This window comes from Pan paniscus, chromosome X (genome assembly GCF_029289425.2).
Source record: "Pan paniscus chromosome X, NHGRI_mPanPan1-v2.0_pri, whole genome shotgun sequence".
Classification (NCBI taxonomy): domain Eukaryota; kingdom Metazoa; phylum Chordata; class Mammalia; order Primates; family Hominidae; genus Pan; species Pan paniscus.
The window spans coordinates 106374511-106387850 of record NC_073272.2 but is presented as its reverse complement, the minus strand read 5'-3'; the positions used below and the strand labels follow the sequence as shown (position 1 = coordinate 106387850).

General features: G+C 47.1%; 1 protein-coding gene across 2 annotated transcripts; it reads left to right on the top strand.

Annotated features, from left to right (window-relative positions):
- The first annotated feature begins 1024 nt into the window (after positions 1 to 1024).
- Positions 1025 to 9730, top strand: RIPPLY1 (ripply transcriptional repressor 1). 2 transcript variants are annotated; one of them, XM_003819667.4, is made up of 4 exons: positions 1025 to 1179; positions 2097 to 2172; positions 2774 to 2838; positions 3404 to 9730. In XM_003819667.4, exons 1-4 carry the CDS (start codon positions 1025 to 1027, stop codon positions 3561 to 3563), a joined length of 456 nt encoding a protein of 151 aa, XP_003819715.1. In that variant the 3' UTR covers positions 3564 to 9730. The 2 variants fall into 2 exon arrangements, with proteins under 2 accessions (XP_003819715.1, XP_054962458.1); XM_055106483.2 differs by lacking the exons at positions 2097 to 2172; positions 2774 to 2838.
- Positions 9731 to 13340: the final 3610 nt, after the last annotated feature.

Genomic DNA, 13340 nt, shown 5'->3' with positions numbered 1-13340 from the left:
GAAGCTTTCTGGCAAAGGCCCAGAAGGCTGGCTAAGGCTGAGGACTGTGCTCAGGCCTCTGGGCTTGCCCGGGTTCAGTACCCATTTATGTAGCCCCTGTCAGAGAGTGTTCAGGCTGGCATGGTCCTATGAGACCACTGGGCCAGCACCCTCATCTCTTACATGAGGGAACTGAGGCCTGGGGCTGGGGCTGGTCCTTCGGCAGCTCTGTAGTCGGGCAGAACTTTGCCTCTCCCCAGCACCCTGGCTTCTGAACTGGAAGCTAAGCTCTGAGGTTTGGAATCTCACCCAGAGGCCCTGTGAAATCCTGCCTGCTCTCCTTCACTGGACCACTTACTGCTGAGGCTGGAGGGGGCACTTTGACAAATGAACTGATCAGTAAGGGGCTGAGGGGCATTGAAAGAAGACTTAAGGTTTACCCAACAAGCAGCTGGGCCTGCTCTGCCCAGAATGCCCCTTTTTTCCCTAACCCAGATGATATGCTTAATGGCAGTCACCCTACATTCAGGTCCACCTGGCAAATCTATCTGAGGTTGAGCTGAAATAACAAGTGAGTCCCTCACTCTCCTTAAAGGGGTCAGCTGTCTCTTCTTGCCAGGAACTGGCTTAGTTAAAGGCCTGTCTATTCAGCCCTCTGTCCCTGACATCTCCGTGGTTTCAGAGTGCTAATGACCTCCTCTCCTTCCCCTCTCAGGCCTTGCTACTCCCTGGGGAATTCACACAAATGGTGTGCGATTTGCCCCTTCTGTGTTTTTCTTTCTGACTTGGAGGCAAAGTAAATCCCTCACCTCCCACTGACACCATGTTTATTCAACTGGGAGAGATTTCACACCCAGGAACCTAGCTTTCCCTCCCTGAGCCCCTTCCCTAAATCTTTGTCCCCCTCCCAAGTCATCCCACCCCTGTCCTCCCTGAATAATTTATAAGACCAGGCAGGGCTTATAAAAGGGTCTCCCAGGAAAGGCCAAAAGAGTGCAGAAGGTTCTGGGAAGTAGGAGACCCCACTGGCTTTGGTCCCCTAAGAATGGACTCTGCTGCCTGTGCTGCTGCTGCCACCCCTGTTCCAGCCCTGGCTTTGGCCCTAGCTCCAGACCTAGCACAAGCCCCACTGGCACTCCCTGGCCTGTTAAGCCCATCTCACCTTCTCTCCTCTGGACAAGAAGTAGATGGGCGTGAAAGGTAAGTTGAGCTTGGCCTTTGGCAACCTGAACTTAGGCTTGAGAGCTTCCTGAGAGAGGAAGGAAAATGAGATGTCCAGGGCACCCTGTTCTCTGTGAAGGGGAAAAGCAATGGCCTCATAGCCCTCCCTCCTCAACTCTAGCTGGAATATCTCATCTGACTTTTCACCTCACTAATCCCGCTGGGTGGCAAGAGGGGACTTGGGGACAGCTGTTGCCAAAGCTGAAGGTGAAGCAGCCAGGTCCTCATAGGCCAGGTGGCTGAGTCCCCTGAGGGGGATGGGGAACTGCCATGAAACCTGGGCTTAACACAATCTAGACTGTGGGGGTGGGGAGTTTGGGGAAAGAGGACCAAAGTCTAAAGAGGCCCTTGACTGGGACATTGTCTTTTTCCTGACCACGCCATAAGATTTCCATTTGCTTTTTTCCTACCTCTGCAAGTCCAGTGGGGAAGCAGTGGACCCAGGAACATTTCTGGCCCTCTTCCTCAGCCCAGGAAGATGGTAGAGCTCTGAGTTCTACTTCTTGGAGCAGGAAGTAGGAGGCAAGATATTTTCCATCTAGCCCCCACTCATTACTCCAAACATTTAGTCTTCAACAAACATTTACTGAAACAGCTACTGTGTACCAGACATTGTACTAGGTGTTGAGGATTCAGATACGATTGAGCATATCTTTGAGCTTAAGAAGCCCAAAGACAAGTAAATAGACAATTACAAAACAGCATGATAAAAGCAATAATAACATTGCTGAAGCCGAGAGGAGGGACATCTGTCCTGGAATGGGCTCAGGAGCCTTAGGAAAGGCTTCCTGGAGCAGATGGCACCTGAGCCAAGCTTTTGGGAGGTCTCTTGTTATCTCAGGGAGCCCACCTTTCAGTCTCTTCCTCTACGGATTGATCTCTCCTCTTTGTCCCAGAGGAACTTGTCTCTGGAGGCCCTGGCTGTCTTCCACAAATGACTCCCCAAGGCAGATGACGAAGCTGGTGGATTTGGTGAGTTCGAGCCCTTGTGACGTGTGTTCACATGCAGCCACATGCATTAACAGTGACCAGGTCACTTCCCAGAGAGCCCCTGACCTCAGTCCAAAGGTGCAGATCTGAGATAGCATCCTCACAGTTTTGCCAACATTTGATTCCAACAGAGAGCAGATCCAAGCTTTCTGTGACAATTGGAAAGATGAGGAGACCAAAGCTCAGAGTGGGCAAGGGATCTGGGCAGGCCCCACAGCCAGTGTGTGGCAGTGCTGGTGCTTGAGGCCTCGTCTCCTGGCACCTTACTCCAGTGCTCTCCCACCCACCCGATCTCCCTGAATCTTTGCTGCTCCAGTAGAACACTGTCCCCTGGAGAGCCTCCAAACAGGTGCTGGAACAGAGGCAGGGAAGCAAACAACCCGCAGGACTCTGTCTGCTTGTTTTTCAACCAGAACCAAGAGAGACCCCTTGTTGAGGGGCGGGTATTGGGGGTTGCTGGGTCCCAGAGATGTCTAAGGTCTCTTCAAGATCATTTTACCTGCAGCTTTCTGACCTCTAGTACAGAGGAGGAAGTTATCTAGCCATGTACTTTGAGCCACATGCTAGCTTTTGCTTTGGACAGGCTGCTGGTGGGGCAACGGCTGCTGAGGTCACCAAGGCTGAATCCAACTTCCATCACCCTGTCAGGTAAGCTTCTGGCATGAAGCTCCAAACTTGACATAGATCCATTAGCTCTTTGAATCTTCACAAAGGTCTTGTGAAGCAGGAGAGGGGAGGAATTGCTATCTATGATCGCTGTTTCATAGGAGAGAAAACTGGAGCCCAGAGAGGTTAAGGGACTTTGCCAAGGCTGTCTTTTCTGGAGGCATTGTTAACGATGCCCAAGAATGATCCCCCATGGATGGGTCAGTGAAATAATCCTCAGTGGAAGGAGATGGGGCCATAGGGCTGGAGAATTCTTGGCTAGAAGCTTTCTGGGGTAGGTAGCAGGTGGAGTCAGAGCCATAAGTGACAGATGCTGGGGCTGGCCCCCGACCCAACCACTATAGGTCCATAAGGGGTTACCTTCCTGCGTGGGGCCACTTTGTAACAATGCAGAAGGTTCTGTTACAAAACTTTCTTTCTTCCTTTCCCTCTGACCTCATTGTTGCAGCCAAGAGAAGGGGTTTAGGGGCCAGCTTCTTTCTTGGCCCTACTGGCCCCTCTGCACATATGACACCTGTTAGGGGCCATGTTTCTTCTCTGTCCACAGGCTCTTCTGGCCTAAATCCCGCTCCTTCGACTATCTGTACAGTGCTGGGGAGATTTTACTGCAGAACTTTCCTGTCCAGGCAACCATCAACCTATACGAGGACTCAGACAGCGAAGAAGAAGAGGAAGATGAAGAGCAGGAGGATGAAGAAGAGAATTAGGAGGCCAATGAAAAGGGGCCAGAAGGGTGTGTGAGGGTACCAGGGTCCATACCCTACAGCGCCACAGCTCATCCCCCTTCCTCACCCCTAACCTATCCAAATGGAGGCAGCCAGAGTCTGATTGGGGTTCAGTTTGTCTGGCAAGTTTTCACAGACATCAGTTAGCCGGGAGTATTAGTCCAGCAGATAGAGCTTTCTGGACTGAAAATTGGGTCATCTAGCTGCCCAGCTCACCCTGGCTTACCTGAATGGCCTGTGAGCTCAGGCCTCTTGCATCTCATTGTCTGGGCTGCTGTTGTGTTGACCATGGGAGGGTTCTAGGAGCTCTAGAAGGAAGGCTTGCTGAAGCCCCCAGGAAGCAGAGCAGGGCAGGGAATGCCCTTGTGGAGGGAAGTAGTCACTCCTCAGGCCCTTTGACTCCCTAGCCTTCCCAGGTGGCCATGTAGTCCCGTCTCTCTGTGGAAAGCCTGACTTCTGGCTTCACCCCAAGGAATACCAACAGCAGATCCATGCAAGGTTGGGGTGCCTTTTTGATGAGTCTTACAGGAAGGGAAGGCAGTGTGTAGAGAATCGGCTTGCTCTGGGGATGCCCCCCAATTTTCCTGCTGTCCATTGAAGTCTGTGTGTTGGCATGAGATGAATCAGGAGAAAAATAAACTGGATGGTGTTTTCCTTTTTCTTGGAACTGTGCTGATTTCTTAACTGAACTCTGCCCATATTGTGAAGCCATGGGCAGAGGGTCAGAGACCAGCTCAAGGCCAATTCATTGCTTTTCCTACCTGAGGTCAGTTGACAAGTTTTTCTTCATGGGGTTGTAGGGCTGGGGACCCAGCATGGGGCCAGGCCCTCTCCATCAATTGTGAAATCAGACTTGATTAAACTTCAAGGATGGCTTGGAAAGGGAACAAAAAGGCCCCAAAGGGCAGCTTGTAAGTTGGGAGTAGGGATGCAGGTTAGAGGGGAAATGTGACAGGTGCAGCCTCATTTGAGCCTCAGAGATGGCTGTGTGCATGTGGGGAGGAGGGCTACTAGGACCTAGCAATTTTTTTCCTCAATTCCCTTTATATTTACCACAGCTCAGACCCTCATGCTTACCCTTGCTCCAATTACTCTTCGACTAAAATTTTTTTTTTTTTTGGCCGCCAGCTGTCCCTTTGTGATTCATCTTCCACACTGACAACCAGATTAGACCACATCATGACTTTGCCAACACTTTTGGGCTTATCTTTTTTTTTTTTTTTTTTTTGGTCACAGATCCCCTTGAGAACCTGTGGCTTCTCTACTCACAAAAATACATTTGTTCACACCACACACACACACACACACACACACACACACACACACAGTGCTATATCTTCACAAATCAAGTACTTAACTTGATATTCTAGGCCTTTCAGTTGTCTGGGTTTTGCCTGTCTCTTGAGACTCATCTCTCAACTCTTGAAGTTTACACTGCTTCTCTTTGAATGTGGCATGCTTTCTAACACCTCTGTGTGTGTCCTTAACCCTGTCTGGAATGCCTTTCCACTTTTGCATGCCTAGGAAACTCTCATTCATCTAACAGAACCAGCTCAGACACCCCTGCTGTAGGAAGCCTCCCCAGACATCCCAGGCACCAGGTTGGGTGCCCCCACTCATTCAGAGCCTCCCCTACCATAGCATTTGCCTCCTTTCCTATACAGTAACCTGGGGCTGTATTTGATATTCCCATATGACTTCATTGCACAGAACACTGCCTGGCACAAAGGAGGTGCTCAGGAAATGTTGAAAGAGAAAAGATTCTCAAATCTTCTGAAAGTAGCTCTTGGTGGAACCACCATTGTTCCCCCAACTTGCTAGCTTCCTGGTTTAGCTACAAAGGGAAAAGGGTAATGTCATTTCATTCAGGAGCAAAACGATGACCATCTTTCTTTTCCTTCTCCCTCAACATGAGACAGGCTGCTTCAGTTCTGAGCCCTAGCTGGGACTTCCCTGCATTGGACACAACCTTGAGTAAGCCACCAAACTCACACACTGGTGCCATCTATTGGTCAAAATTTAACCTTGTTCTTTAATTAAGGCTTCCAGGCAGTTGACCTTTGACTACATTAATTCTTTTAGTCCATTCTGTTTCTGTTTGTAAGTAAAGTGGAATCTACCATGTGCTAGCAGTATGACCTTGGGCCAGTTACTTATCCACTCTGAGTCTCAGTCTCCTCGTCTGTAAAATGGGGCTAATAATACTTCCTTTCAGAGTTATTGTGAGGATTAAATGATATATGTAAAGTACTTAGCATGCCCCCTGGCACATAGTACAAACCCTCAATAAATGGTAGTAGTCATAATAATAGTAGTCTTAGTAGCTGCTATTGCTAATTTTATAAAGGAAATGATCTTATAGGCCAGAGTCAGCTAATGATGATTTACTCAACTAATAACTGATTTGTCAGTTATCACCACTTGATCTTCCTGGCACCATTTGATGGTTTACCGGTAAAAGCATCTTTTCAGTGTTTATTCCAAAATGAAAAAAACAAAGAAAGAAAGAAACCGCCCCCCCCCAAAAAAAACAAAACAACAATAGAGGCGACGTGTGGCTCCCTGGACCACTGTCTACATTCAAATGGTAACCCACAGGTTTTAGCTCCCTTTTTCCAAGGCCAGAGGTTTGTAAACGTATTTTTTGTGCTTTAGCAGGAAAACCTTTCTTTTGAATTGAATGCAGAAGCCCAATATATAAATCAAATAAAAATGGAGCTATCCTGGTGGAAGCCATAATGGGGGGTGCCCAGAATTCTTATGCTGGTGTCTTCTCTCCGGTAAAGTAGCTGTCTCCACCCCTTTCTGGGAGGCACTTTCAAGGATCCCTAGACTGTGGAAAACACAATTTGGAAACCACTGTTCCAAGGGTTAAACCAGGATTGATTTGAAGTAGAAGGGAGATTAATTAGTACTTCAAAATGTCCAGTGTTCTGTTTAAAATCCTTGTTTTGGGTCCTAAGCACCCAGCATTTCACAGCTCAAAAATTGCTCGAATCCTTATACCATAGGTTATAGGGATTTAAAATCCTTGGAATCCCAATATCCTTGGTTTTAAGGTATTATATAGCATAGTATTACAAATCCCTAAATCCTCAGGGATTTAAAGACCCTAAAACCCTTGGAGCAGTAATTCGTAACTCAGAATAGGCTCTTCTCATTTTCCAACCCTGCCCTCCTTACTGCACATGTGCTGTTGTTTACTGGGCAGACATTTTGTCTCGCTGTCCTCTCCGTCCCCTGTCCTGAAATGGCTTCCAGTCCTCTTCCCCATACATGGTTGCTAAGTCATTGGAATTCACTGTTCTGACTAATCAGAGCTCAGTATGAGTTACTTTGTTATGGGCGTTTCCAATCCTTGTACCAACTTCAACTCCAGTGCACAAACTCAGGAGAAAAATCTCTGTGCAAAACTCAAGAGTCCTTCCTCCAGCTCCATCTGGCTGGCCCATCCTAGTGTCCCAGCACTTCCCCATCCTAGCACTGATTTCCTCCTGTTTCTCCCACCTTGTTGCAGCAGTGAGAGAACACATCTGTTGGGGTGAGGCTGCATTTGAGCTGGGCTTTGAAGGATGGGCATGAGTAGTAATGGAGGGAGAAAACTTTTCAGAAAGAGGCAGCACTATGAATGCCTTCATTAAACAATACTTATTGAGCACTTACTATGTGCCAGCCCTTAATGTTGTAATGATTAAGAGCATGGGCTTTGGAAGCAGATGAACATGGGTTCAAATGCCTTTTCTGCTGCATGCTGGCTCAAATCATAGGCCCACTCCCCTCAAGTGTCAAGGTCAGCTCTCTGCTCTTAACCCTTTCACTACAACCTCTATAGTTTTTTGTTTGTTTGTTTGTTTTTTGAGACAGGGTCTCACTCTGTTGCCCAGACTGGAGTGCAGTGGCACTTGGCTCACTGCAACCTCCGCTTCCCAGGCTCAAGCAATTCTCCTGCCTTAGCCTCCCAAGCAGCTGGAATTACAGGTGTGCACCACCACGCCCAGTTAATTTTTGTATTTTTAGTAGAGATGGGGTTTCATTATGTTGGCCAGGCAGGTCTTGAACTCCTGACTGTAGTTCTTTATTGTATCACACCTCTTCCCCACACAGCACATGCTCATTAAAATAGTCACCTATTCTCCTTTGCCTCAGCACGGAAAGCCCTCTGCCTACCCAGTGGGTGTTACAAACCCTCACCTCTCACCCCCTCCTCAAAACTGTGCCTGTGTGACCCATCTAGTGGGTAGATACATTGTCTCCTTTCCTCCCCACTTCCCTTTTGCCAAATGGTGGCCAATCCCCGTCCCAAATAAGGTTGTTAGCAGACCTGAATCCACTGTTTTGGCCTATCAGGAACATGGTGTTGGTTCCTGTGTTTTTGGTTTATCCCCTGGCTGGCAAGGCTCGTGACAACCTCCATGGAAACACAGAAACCCAGATACAGAAAGCCAACAAGGAATGACTGCTCTGACAGCGGGTGCCACAGCACTTGCTACTGACGTTACACCCATCATCTTTTGTGGTGCTTGTAATCGCAACAGTCCTAGAGACTATTATTATCCCCACTTATTAATGAGAAAACTAAGAGTTAGCTGGGTTTCTGTGCCTGGGTTTGTGTGCCTGCATGGAAGATGCTACAAGCCTTGTCAGCAGTGATTAAGTAAAAAATACAGGAACCAACACCAGGCCATGACAAGTGAAACAGTGAAGTCAGGTCACCAGTTTACAACAGGAGACTGGAGAAGAGAGGAGATGAACTGTCTGTCCACTAGAGAGCCATAAAGGCACAGTGCGGGGTGGCAGGGGGGCGGGGGAGTAGGAGGTGGTGACACCCACAGGTGTGGGAGTGGGGCTTTCCCTGTCCAGAGAAGACTAGACAATAGGATACCTAGGAGGATAAGAGTTAGAACAGCTGATAATTCTGGAATTCTTGTTATGAACCTTACATGGATTAACTCCTTTAATACAACAACTTTGAAGGATAGGTACAGTTGGGAAAACTGAGGCTTAGAGTGGTTTTTAAAACTTGCCCCAAATCACACAGTTGGTAAATTGTGGCACCTTCTAAGCGTCAGGCTTTTTACACATTTTACCTCATTGAATCCTTATGGCAACCCTAAAACTCAAGCACTATTATTTTCCTTGTTTTATGGATGAGGAAACTGAGGTTCAGAGAGGTTAAGGAATCTTAAGGTCACGTAATTAATAAATGACCGATCCAAGATTTGAGAGATGACAGCAATTGCTCCAGGTTACATTAATGGTAAGTGGCAGAACTAGAGTTCAGGGCTGCCTGACTCCAGAGCCCTGTGCTTTCAGGAGGTGGAATCAACAGGGTTTGCTGAAGGATTAAATCTGTGGGAGGGCAAGGGAGAAAAGATTTAAGTTCTGGCTGCAGGGAAGTGAGTCAGAGGATATGAAGAACTCTGGGCCAGGGGCCAGGAAACACTGAGGGCCTCTGAAAGGTGTCACTGAGGGAGGAATGTTTGGGGACCTCCTGCCCGGCAGTGGCAGGCTCTCACAGCACCTGGGCTGTGGGCACAGGGCTACCAGGGGTGAGAGGGGGATGAGGGAATTCTGTTCCTGCCCCTCGGTGCTGTGCTGCCTCAGAGTGGAATGGGCCCTGGCTGGGCATGTCTCACTCTGGCTGAAAAGTGGGAGGAACTACCAATTGCTGAGCTCTCCCGTTCTATCCCAGGCACTGTGCTTGGCACCACACACACTTTATCCTGAACTGGGTGGTGGTGGTGGTGGGGCATCCTAATGTTTACAGATAAGAAACTGGGACTCAGAGAAGTGAAGTGACCTGTTAGTAGCACAGGCAATGAGTGGGAAGCTGGGGTAGAACAGGACAGTGCGACTACAGAGTCCTGGCTCTTAAGTACTAGGCTCCTCCTTCCCTCCTCCTTATTCCCCCAGAGAAGCCCTGAAAGTCCCTTAGGGCAGGCAGCTCACCCTGGCCTCCTGCAGCCTACGGGGAAAGAAGTGTGTAAACTGTCACAAAAAGGCATTGCTATCCCCATCACTGGGGACACCTTGAGGCCTGGGACCAAGTGTGAATTAAAAGAGGTTGAGGGAGAGACCAGGAACCAGCTGGAGTCAGGCTCTGGGTTTTTCTAGAAGTCTTCCATCCAAGGGAGAGAACAGCGGCCTCCAAGTCCCTAGCGATTCAATTCGTTTTCGCTAACAGCAAGACAGGCAGCCCCCTCTAGTGGCTGAGCTCTAAACCTACAGCACAAAGCCCAGGATGAGCGGGGCTCATCCATCCAGAGGATTCTATGGCCAGCACTGTTTTGTACCTGGTGGTTATAGGGACAGACTCTGGATTTAAACCAAACCTGGGTTCAAATACTGGCTCGACTCCTTGTTAGCTAAGTGACCATGAGAAAATGTCTCTAAGCCTTAGTTTCTTCATGTATAAAATAGGAATGATAATAATACCATTTTAACAGGGTTAATGTAAGAATTAAATGAGACAGCATATGTAAGGGGCTGGCAGAGTACTTGGCACATTACAGATGTGATAGAGACATGCATATATATTTATATATACATGTACACACACTACTATACATTGTGCATAGGTGTATATATGAATGTATACACATCTAATAATTGTTCTTTTTTGACACATGCTATCATAATAGTCGTCACCACTTTGACTTCCCTTGCCTTTCCCATCTGATATGGTTTGGCTGTGTCCCCCCTGCCCCCAATCTCAAGTTGAATTGTAGTTCCCATAATCCCCACATGTCATGGGGAGGGACCTGGTGGGAGGTAACTGAATCATGGGGGCGGTTACCTCATGCTGCTGTTCTCATGATAGTGAGTTCTCAGAAGAGCTAATGGTTTTATTAGGGGTTTTTCCCCAATTTGCTTGGCAGTTATCCTTGCTGCTGCCATGTGAACAAAGACTTGTTTGCTTCTCCTTCCATCATGATCCTAAGTTTCCTGAGGCCTCCCCATCCCTGGGGAACTGTGAGTCAATTAAACCTCTTTCCTATAAATTACCCAGTCTTGGGTATGTCTCTATTAGCAGCATGAGAACAGACTAATACACTATCTATCTAGCTCTACTAAACCCTGGTGCCCCAATTACTGTCAACACACTCCCCTGAAGCTTATGGGAAAGACATGGGCTAAGATACTTGCTTTTCTCCATGCACACTTTCAAGAATCTTGGACTGCACATCTTTGTCCTTCAATATTCTGGGAATGTTAATAAGCTTGCTTTACACAGGTGCTACGCTCTTTCTGTGTTTCAAAGCAACTTTACCTCCGTGATCTCATTTGAATCTCTTAATACTCCCAGTACTCTCATTTTTTTTCATTTTGTTTTAGATACGGGGTCTCACTGTCACCCAGGCTGGAGAGTAGTGGCTCAATCATAGCTCACTGCAGCCTCAAACTCCTGGGTTCAAACAATACTTCCACCTCAGCCTCCTGAGTAACTAGGACTGCTGGCGTGTGCCATCATGCTCTGCTGTTTTTTTTTTTTTTTTTTAAATAGAGACAGTGGTCTCATTTTGTTGTCCAAGCTGGTCTTGAACTCCTGGGCTCAAGCAATCCTTCTACTTCAGCCTTCCAAATTGGATTACAGGCATGAGCCACTGTACCCGGTAACATTTTTAAATGAGGATATTGAAGATGATGACATGGGAAATGACTTGCTCAAGGTTGCATAGCAAGTCAGTGCAGGAGTCAGGAAGAACCTCCAGAATCTCGATGTTGAGTCCAGTGCTTTCTACCAACCCTTGCAATCGTCCAGGGCCTTAAGCTCTGACTAAATATGAAGCACTTGTAATCCAGGACAGAACTTTCTTTTGAAGGCCACACCACTACACTTTGACACCAATCTCCTGCTTCTACTGAGGCCAAGGTTGTATCTCCAGGAAACTATCAAACTATGATTCTTCACCTATAAGAAGTGGTGCCATGTTGCCAGGACTGGTGACCCAAGACAGCTACATCTCCGAAACATGCAAAGAATACAATTAAATGTTAGATGATGGGTTTGCAGAGAGGTGAACATTATCTTTTCAGCCAAGCTGCATGCACTGCTAAAGAATTAGCTGCTATCCTGTACTCACAGCCAGCTTGACTTAGCCACTCTTTTTGTGTTGGACATAACCATCAGTGTTTCAGAAGGGCAGCCTTGTCCCTAGTTAGCACAAAAATTGGGAGGTGTTGATGCGTGTCAGCAGCATGGGTCCTGATGGCAGCATCTGTTTGTAGGCACTGAGAGAAGCAGTACGATAATAACTCAAAGCTCTCAGTGTCATTTGATATTACTTTGGGGGCAGAGGATGCAGGCTTGACTGTCAGTAGCAGTGGCCGTGTTTTCTCATTCTAACACACTGGTGACAAAATGAGCACTGCTGAGATAACAAATCATAGAGCCCAAACACCCTCTCCCTAGCCCCCATGTGACACTGGCAAGCTTGGTTCTGCTCAGAGGGGAAGCTTGTTACTTCCTTCTTGAGTGTTGGATCTCTGGGTGGCACTGAATTTTTCTTTCTGCTATCACTTGATTTTTACTTGCTCATCACCATGGCAACTCGAGAGCGGGAGCCAACATTGAAATCAATCTCTCCCCAATAGACATATGTGGAACAGCAAGTGTACTCCCTCTCTAATATTAGGGAAGCAAAACATTTTTAACCCTCTCTCCGTGCTTCAGCCTTGGTCCGTGGTGATAGAAAATACTTTCACCTGCAATTTCGGGCACCTTTGCTCTTCCTGCATGGGAGTTTCCAATCTCATTGGTCTGAGGCCAATCATTGGGCCACAGCTCACCAGTGACTCAGGTCATTACAGTGAAAAGAATCATACACATCTGTGACTAGATAGCCGGTTCCACTTGCTGCTGGATGATTGGGTCAGGCCAAATTTGTTCTGAGGACTTTAGCTTCTCAGATTCAGAGTGAAGGGAGTAGCTTAAGCTGCACTTTCCAATCAATTTTTTTAAACCAAAGAACCCTGCAACAGAAAGAGGAGAACAAGGTTACCAAGCCTATGCTGAATTCTCAGATCAAGCGTTTATTAATAAATACTTTGCTTACTATTCTACTATTGCTCATTATACATATACTTTTCTTGGTGGGAAGGGTTGAGGAGAAGGGTAAGATTCAGGAATTCAGGAATAAAAACTCCAACTTGAACCCACAACATCTAGGAAGGTTTGCCCAAGGTCAAAGTCTTGTCCCAGCCTATGTCTACACTGGGCAGAAAGGATGCACGTGTTCAATTTCCTCACCTTCCACTGATTTCTCGAGGATTTTGGGAGTACATCCAATTGAAAATCAAATTTTATATTGAGCTTTCAGTAGTGTGTAACTCTTGCACGGATACCGAGACGTGACCTGCCCATGTAATGAAATCGTTAGCCTGGGAGTAGGAGCTTTGCCTTGGACTAACAGTCAAATTTCCCCCTTCTCAAACACAACCATAGAAACTTGAGTACCAAAACGTTCTTGGAAAACTGTTGACAATTTCCACGTGTAAGAAAGCCCTGAAATAAAAAGCTATTCTTTGTAAACTTAGCAGATTTTTTGAGTGGATATTTAATATCTTCTGAGATGGGGGCAGTGTGCTGGGAAGGAAAGGGCACCAAGCATCAGGAGACTGACTCAGGTACTTGTTTAGTTCTGTCATTTATTACTTGTTCAGTCCTCTAATACGTTGGATAAGTGATTTAATTTTCTCATCTCTAAAATGGGGTAACCTTTAGCCTATCAACCTCGCAGGTTTTTGGGAATGAGGTTC